This window comes from Varanus komodoensis, unplaced genomic scaffold, assembly GCF_004798865.1.
Source record: "Varanus komodoensis strain SLA01 unplaced genomic scaffold, ASM479886v1 scaffold1, whole genome shotgun sequence".
Lineage (NCBI taxonomy): Eukaryota > Metazoa > Chordata > Lepidosauria > Squamata > Varanidae > Varanus > Varanus komodoensis.
The window spans coordinates 130,751,033-130,760,038 of NW_025335268.1; the positions used below are offsets into that span (position 1 = coordinate 130,751,033).

Sequence of the window (9,006 nt, forward strand, 5' to 3'; positions counted from 1 at the left end):
GATTTATCTCCCTGTATGCCTTAAAATGCCTATGAGGAAACTGTAATGTTGTAGCCAAACTGTGAGTCATGGAAATGCTAGATCATTTCAGCTCTCCAAGACTCCTATGACGCCAGTCAAGGCCACATCCATAACTGAAATTTTAAGTAATCTGTAACTCATGACCCAGCCAAGGTCAAAACTCAACATTGCCTTGATGTTGTTGCTTCCCATATTTTGTGCTGTTTCCTGCATTGTTCGTATAAAGTTAGAGATAAGTGGCATCGGAGTAACTTTTTAAATACATTGCCAAGGACTCTGTGGATTTTTCAAATGACATAAAGATACAAGTCTCTTCAATGAAGAGGTGGTGATGTGTGCTGTGCTCCTGGTGTGGCCTTGCATGTTAGTCATGTAAGCCGTTTCCATTCCATTCAGCATCCTCAAGCATCATCAGTATATTCAAAGACCCGATTACTCTTTGTCAGAATGATGATTTTGCAAGAGAGGATTGGGAAATGTTACAGATTGGCACTCACTCTTGACTGAAATTGTGCAACAGCCTAGCTTCAGTACCTCCTTTACACTACCCGTACAGCCAGCAACAGGGAGCTACCAAAAACACAAAGGATGCAAGACACATACACAGCAGACAGCCGCACCAGACTGAGTCCTTCAAAAAGCTTTCTGTTGTATCACAGCCAAAACATAGAGGCAACTGATTGTCAGACCTCTAGTTTGAAGAGTTCAAAAAGAGGGTGCAATTGCTGAAGTTCATAATGGGGAAAGCATAGCTCCAGCCTACCCATCTAGCTATGCAAAGCTATGTGTGGTCCAGCTGAAATACCTACCACTTGAACCTTAAAGGTAGGGATTTGGGAATAGCTTGGATTTGCATCCAACCAAACTCAGCTAGCAGTATGCTGGTTCTCAACTATGTAGTTTCCCAACTTACCTGTATTATGGGCAAGACCAGTGGATTTGTCTTGCCAAGAGCAACAGCGTTGGTTCAGGGTTCTTCAGTACAATGGTATCCCTGGTGTAACTGGAGCAGGACTTTTGAGTCAGCCACTGTCTGCCTTTGCTTAATAGTTTCTAGTCACCACAGGGAATTAGCTGAGCTAGATGCTAGCTCCTCATAATCACGTGTGATTTCTCTTTTACAGGATATTGAAGCTACTATGAACTCTGCTCTGAATGAACTGCGGGAGCTGGAAAGACAAAGCAATGTAAAACACACGCCTGATGTTGTTCTTGACACCCTGGAACCATTGAAAACCTCCCCTGTTGTGGCACCCACCTCAGAGCCTTCCAGCCCTTTGCATACTCAGATCCTCAAGGACGCTGAACCAGCTTTTCAGCGGAGTGCCAGTACAGCAAGCGACATTCCCTGCACCTTCAGGCCAGCAAAGTCTGTCAAAATGGCTGCCCAGGTCAAACCTCCAGCAACCAGGCCAAAGCCTGCAGTTTTCCCCAAAACCAACACCACAAGCCCTGCAGTCACATCAGCTTCTCCACAGTCTACTGACAAGTCCTGTACTGTCTGAACTTGAAACCCTACTGTGAATATAGTGTTTTTGTTTTCAGAAGAGGGGATCCTGTTAAAGAGACACTAACATTTCTATTTAATTAGTATTGAACTTCTGGTGAAGATTAGTTGGTAAGTTACTGTTGCCAGGGATATTCCCAGCAGGAAAACCCCAGGAAAGTAATTCAACCTCACTTTGCACCTCCATAAATGAAAATAGGCGCTAGGGCACCACATCTTTGCATACCTGAGACATAGAAAGTCTTGTCTCAGGTGGCCAGTGAGAAACCAGTAAGGAAAAGATGGAACTTTTTTTGGGGGGTGGGGGGGTTAACTAGGCAATGCCTTGTTCAAGTGTCTGATCGCTATGAAAAATCTTCAGTGTCCTCATGTTTGGAGGCTGTGTGCTTCAACCACTACAGGGAAACAGTACAAGATTGGTCATCCACGGATCATTTTGATCCCACTTGGGCATACCTGGAGCCTATTTTTGTGCATTATACAGTGCCCAGTGCTGCCACGAAGTCTAATAAGTTTCCATTACAGCTCTTTTCAGGGATACATGGCCTCGGTTTTTTGTCCTAAGTTCAAAAACTTCCAGAATAGTGCCACATAAGCAGGGCCTTGGTTTACTTTGAGGCATACAACATGCACAAATGCATGTAGTCATTTGAAGTAAACAGTCGTTCTGGGAGAAATCAGAAGTGTGAGAGCTTGCGTTGTTCAACACTCCCTCCTGATATCATTGCTTGGTGCTTCCAGAATGAAACACAACACTTTGAAGTGAGATTTTAAAACCATTTTTCCAGAACAGTTTCTGTGTCCTTTCATAGGGACTCAGGAGGCAAAATGAAAATACGTGTTAACTTTTGAAAACCAGCTACTGTTGATTCTCTCTCTCTCTCTCTCCCCCCCACCACACTCCATGCTGCTCTGCAGTGGTATTCTTTCCCCAAATATGTACATCTGTAATGTTCTTTGTAAAATTAAATGGGTTCAAGCCAAACCTTTTAGTTCCCAACAATCCTAAACTCTAGATTTGATATGATATTCTGAGCTAGCAGCTTGACCCTATCTCTGTGTGTTTCCGTGGGTGGGTGGGTGTCTTTTTTCCCTTGTGTCTCCATCTGCTGTGAGTTTGTGGTATGGCAGCATAAGGCAAATAAAATAAAAGCTGCTGTAGGACATGGGCATAGTCCAGTATGCAACATATTTCTGTGACAGATCACAGTGTTTTCAAGTACTCTACAGACAGTCAAATGAATCATCTTAGTATCTGGTAGTAATCATACTGGATTATAAGCGTTCCAAGTTCCAACAGACTGTATGGACTTTTTGTTTGCAGTGAATGGGAATTAATTTTTCAAGATGGTAACCATCTTTAAAAGGAAAAAAGAAAACGCACACTTCAAAAGCAACAGGGAATTTCTTTGCTGTTTTTTATCACCGCCAACCAAAAGAACTCTGAATTAAAATGGATTCTATTGCACTTCTTTGATTGTCAACTTTGAGGGCAAGATAAGGAACTGAAATGTTTTCTTTTACACTTTAGGCCTGAGCTGCAGTCTTGTTTTTCTTGTGATTTTATGAATGGAATAATTTACTGATACTGTAATAGAAGCAAAATACTTAATCTTCTGTGAACAAACTTGATGGTGGCCGTTTTGGATTAATATAAGTTTGTTACTTGGACAGACACTTTCTTTTAATCTCCTACAAGTTTTTAATTTTTTTAATGATTGTTGTTTCTAAAGAAGACTTGATCAGCAGTGGTAGAAAGGAAACCTTGTGGAGAGGTTTTTTTGGGGGGCAGTATTGTTTGTTAATGTTTTCACTATCTATTCCCTCTTAGATACATGCACACATACCGCATACGTGTATTTGTGTGTTAATTCTGTGTCATTGGCCTTTTCAGGCTGAAGTGAAAGGCCTGAGTACAGCAATCTCATCATTAAGGCTCAAGATGGGACAAATTTTCTATTCGGGATCATTCATTCTTCTTCTTAAAATGAGTTTTCCACGCAGGCAGAACTACTAGAATGTTTAGTTTTGTAAGATGCTGTTAAGGTTGCTGTCTCTTTAGCAACCCATTTGATAGGCTAATCCAAATGCCCAAATATCGAAGGCGCATGAAGCAACCTTAGCACAAAGTGACGTCAGCTCTAGTGTTAGGCTACTGCACAAAGTGGTCAGCAGGTAGAATTTCTTTATAGAAAAGATATTCAGCACATACCATCAATGCCTTATTTTACTAGGTTTTTGTACCGTGTCTTGCAGCAGTGAAGAACAGCCCAACCACCCAAGGCACCTTGCAACAAAATGGTTCTTTTGTGTCTTCAGATTGTTTTGGTATGTGGGTGAAAACTGGCATTTTTTAAATGGCTTGAGGTTTTTATGACCAGACTTTGTATATTTAACTTTGCCCCCCACCCTGCCACCACCACCCCAACTTTAACACTGGGGAGAATCTACTGACAAAGAAATAGAAATGTCAGAGTATGTATGTATAACATATCATGTGCTATCCAACTGGAATTTAAATGTGATCATGACCTATATTGCAAATCTACGTATGATAAACATACTTTCACGGGCAAGCTCTAAGCAGTTTATTTTAAACATGCATGACATTTGCAAAAAATACATAAATTGCCAAGTTCAAAATCTTTTGGTAGGTGATTTGGGATCAGTTACTATTCATGTCTCTTCATGACTGGAAAGGGAAGTGCTTTCTACACATCTCTGGTGGATGAATTACTGAAGAGAGAGAAATATAAGATTCAGAGAATACCTACACTACAAACCTTTATTGATTTTATTTCACTTAACTTTGATGGCTTTTGCAGAACTAGGCTTGATCATTTTGTTTTCGGGAGCCACTGAAAATTCTCTTAGTATCTCCCCCAGTCTCCTTCCTTACACACAGGGAACTGCAAACATCCAAGCTCACTGGGAAAAAAGGAATGACATTTCAAAAACTTATTAAAAGCACAATTCTATCCCTCCCCCTTATTGATGGATGGAGAGGGTGCCCCCAAACTCCCCACACACAACAGCAGAGAGAAGAGTTGCCGATTAGGGATGTTCTGGCATAGTGGAAGTCCCTACCATGCCTGAGCAGAAAGTTTCTACTGTGGGGATGAGTGGAAAGCTCTGGAACATGGAATTTTGGAGGAGAGGAGGAGCCAGTTTTGGATCCAGCTGTTGCTGTATTCTCAGTTTGGTTCCATCATTTACCCTATCCCCCTGCAGAGCTACTGCAGCTAGTTCTCTCTCCCACCCCCACCCCGCCCTGTCAGCAGAAATCTGAATCAGAACTGTAAAGAGAATTTTACAATTCCCTTCCAGCAGCTCCATGTAAGCTGAGAGGGTAAAGAATGAGACAGTAGAAGCGCCTCCTGACTCCTGGCAGCAGTCCCACTCAGGACGGCTGCAATCTCATTAACAGATTCTGAAAGTAAGGCCCATTAATTAGAGGGAATGCTCTGCCAAGTAATCATGTTGGATTTTGCTATTTGATTGTAGGTTAGATAGAACACAAAAAGCTAATGGTACAGCTGGAGCCCTCATTTTACAGATGTTTGCAAGAAGGGATATTGAATTCAGCCTAAGAAATGCAGCTTGACTGGTGCCAAGTAAGTGCAAGCCAATATGTTGATAACTGGAATCATACAGTTTTGTGCGCCAGTGACTTAGGCGAGACTGTTACAGAAGTGCAGAGGAGTGGGCTTAAGGAAACACCTTTCAAGGCAATAAGGGTATTTTTGCTGTTAGTCTTTGGAGCTGCAATGCCTTTGCCTCAGCTGCAACATCTCATTTCTTCAAAGTGGCAGTTGAACAACTTTCCATTATTGCTCAACATCCCACTTTTTAACTGTTTCTGGTAATTTACAAGCCCTTATGAAATTCTAGGTTTAGTTCACATGTCGATACTTTGAAATACAACTGACTGGCGAAGCTCTGGACACTATTAAATTACACTGGACAATATGAAGTGACATGACAGGCTGGAGGGTTCTGGGAGTTGTAGTCCAACATGTCTGGAGGGCACCAGGTTAGGGAAGGGTGCTCAACATATTTAGGCTTTGAAGGCTTTTTGTGAGCAAAAACAGAACAACCTCTTATTCCTGCCCCATGGTTTTGTTTGAATGGTAATATAATACCACAAGAATGTAGGAGATCTTTCAACTTTAATTCAACAGTGACAATGGCTTTGAGAACTCTGCTTTTAATGAGCCTTCTCCAAGCCTGGGACTCCTGGCTGGCTAAAAGCCTGATTCTTCTCCCAACCACTGCTGTTGCCCAGAAGAATTAGTCTGGCCAAAATTCATGTTGGCACTTTACAGTACAAACTATTGTATCTGTACCTCTGTGCCATTTTCACTTGTATAGAGCACTAGCATTTGATACTAGGACAACTCAGTATTAAGCAACTTCCTGGCATCCATTAACTGCTCTTGTCACTTACGGGACAATCTGAATTTGGGACTAGAAAAGGACGTCCCACCTATGCCCAAGCATTACCCCCCTCCCCTCTTCTTCCCCTTCCTGTGCAACTATCTCAAATGGAGAGCAGGGGAGAGAGAAGTGCACCTCCTTATTAAAGTGGGAGACACCTCCCACTTCTGTCGTATTCTCTTTTATGAAGTCTACTGCAGAAAAACGGCCACCCCTTTTCTCCTTACAAATCTGCGAGAAAGGCCAATGCAACTCGAGCCTTTTGAAGCCTGGTTGGAGCTGACTGGCTTTGTGGATCCAAGCCAGAAGGATTGAACACCTTTCAGGCTAAACATTTACTGTAATGGAATCTTTACTAAGATATATATATAGTTTACCTAACAAGCTTCAGACTTTCATTAAGGATAGCTACAGAATATCATGACATGTGCCTAAGAAACTAGAAGAAAACAGCCCCCTAAATGCAAGACTGCCTCATTCTGCCAGCGTGCACATTTACCCAGAACGTCTCAATGCATGTTCTTAGGCTGCAGGTCCTCAAAGGGCACCCTTCTGAAAAAAAGCACACCGCCAACAAAAGCTTGATGTGAAAATGGTGCTGTGAATATATATCACATATAGGTAACTGAGTCTTAAAATATTTTATTCATGGTGAAATATCTACCTTGCTTTTAGAGTTACAGGAAGCTCCCAGGAATCCTTCTCCATCTCAGACAATTATAAATGATGCTCAGACTGCACAAAGCTTAGGAAAGCCCAGTCTTGCCTCTCCGCTGTGTAGCGCACAAACAATTTATGCATGTGCAGTAGCTGCTTTTTAAACGTTTTTAACACCTCTACCTATTCTCATGCTTACAAGCAAAGGAAACAGAATTTAATAAGATGCTTCCATCTTGGTTATTCTTGCAAGCATGGGGGTGGAGAAGTATTTAATGGTTTAGGCTGTTTTGTTTTTTTACAAGTTTAAAGTGTCCAGGGTAAATAGATTTGATTTTTTTAAATATATATATATATATATATATATAATATCTTGTGAGCAGGATCTTATAGAAGACGTTTGTCCATACAAGTGAAATGTTCCATGGGATGGATATTCACTGTTCAGTTATTACAGCACTAGAATAATTTTTCAGGGCACTTCTGTGTGCTTTTCTCTCTTTCGTTTGCTCCCTTTTCCTCTGGAAGTAACAGGCTTTAATCTGCCTGCACAGAGCTTCATGGATTGAGTTCTGTGGGTGCCAAACTGCTAGAGCAATATATTTAAAGTATGATGTAAAAAAACGAAATCCATGTAGCCAAAATACAGCAAATGCTGACGCATATGAAAACAAATGGCAGCATTGTCTTTATTCTACTGTATGTAACACAGTTCAGTTGCACAGTCTAGTGATCTTCAACTTTTGTGTTTAAAATCTAATCCTGCAAAGTCAGGTTTGGGTCCATTCAGTGCATTATTTAGGTGGTTGTTTTTAATTAACAGCGGATGTTTTAATAAGTTTGGAATGAAATGTTCTTGTTTTAAAAGCAATTTTGCATTGTTTCTTATCTTCTACACCAATCTATATATATGGTGTATATATTTTCCTTTCAAAGCAAAACAAGCAACTGTAAAATTGAACTTTGTATATACTACTATGTACAATATTGGAGGTACATCTCTTCTTTCTTTTTGGTACAGTATTGTACAGTATTAGAGGAGTTAAATGTGTTGAAAATGTTAAATCCGTACTGAGGGGAAACAAATATATCTGTTGTCGTTAGCAATAGTTTTGGAGAAATAAATGTTTGGGTATGGTGGAAGTGCTGACTTACGGACAAAACTGTGTCATGTCTAATCTGTGCAGGGGAGATGGAGAAAGTGCTATGTATCTCTTTGAGAGCGGCCATCCTATTATAAGCATATTCCAGCAAATATCCTACCTAGCAAAGAGTGTGAATTTTTGTAAACCCAGAAGGTTCCTGATTCACAATCCATCTTATGGAAATATGACTGGGTTTTGTAACTTTGTATGCAAATTGGCCTTTTTAAGCCATGTGGAAGATATTGGACAACATGTTAAGCTGTAGTAGAAATGCAAAGAAGGAACTGAAATTTTCAACAGAATAAATTATCCTGATGCTTTCAAATGAGAGAGAGGAGGTCCAATTACCCCTTTTCAGCCTAAGGACCAAATTCTATTTTGGAGCCACTCTTGGAGGTTGCATTCCAGTGATGGAAGGGACCAAAGGAAAACATGGCAACCACCCAACCTCCAAAATGTATGCAGCCACACATGTTAACATGTTCTGAAATCCAATGCATCCTCATGCTGCATACAGTCTCTACATTGCCTGTCTCCTCAGATGAAAGCAGTATTGTGAGGACATGGACAGAATTCCTCCCCACTTAAAAAAAAAGATTGGTTAGAAGAATGATGCCCAGTTGCTATTCTTCCTGCCATCGAAGTGGGATGGTGTAACTTGGTGTCCTGCAACAGCAGGGAGTTGGATCCGATGGCCTCCATGCCGCTTCCAACTCTACTATTCTATGATTCTATTCTATGTTTCCTTTTGAAACTGGAAATGAGTTAGCCAGGTGTCTGGAAGACAGCCCTCTGCTTGAAAGACTGTCAGAGGATCAGCTGTGTGAAGGGCCATGAAGTCCAATGCTGTGCCAACAACAGCTAGAAGAACTGTGGCCAGTCAGCAGCAGCTGAGCAGCAGACCAAGCAGGAAGTCTGGGAGGCCACCTGATCTAGAATTGTCCACAGTGTGGTAATACATACTCTATTTCTCTTTAAATTATAAATTTGCACATCATGTATAATATTTGAAGGTCACCACCTGAAATGGAGGAGGAGCTAAATAACAAGTGAAAAGTTTCTTTCTTTTCAAGCAAGCTATCTCCTCAGCCACATCTCAGTTAATCTCTCCAACACCAAGAAAGCTCACCCTTGCTCCTCAGTGATCCAAAGGAAGCTATGGCATCTGGAGTGCTTGCAGAAAGACAAACAAGATGGGAACAAGGAGAGCAGAGTTCTGACTAGTCCACAGGGAAATGA

General features: G+C 41.2%; 1 protein-coding gene across 7 annotated transcripts in view; it reads left to right on the forward strand.

The window, feature by feature from the left end:
• SRGAP2 (SLIT-ROBO Rho GTPase activating protein 2) overlaps positions 1 to 7,785 on the forward strand; it is a 200,730-nt gene extending 192,945 nt beyond the window's left edge. For all 7 annotated transcript variants that reach the window (XM_044446203.1, XM_044446211.1, XM_044446238.1 and 4 more), the window contains one exon: positions 1,146 to 7,785. In XM_044446203.1, coding sequence (XP_044302138.1) covers positions 1,146 to 1,526 — 381 coding nt within the window. In that variant the 3' untranslated portion in view covers positions 1,527 to 7,785. The remainder of the gene's footprint in view (positions 1 to 1,145) is intronic.
• The last annotated feature ends 1,221 nt before the right edge of the window (positions 7,786 to 9,006 follow it).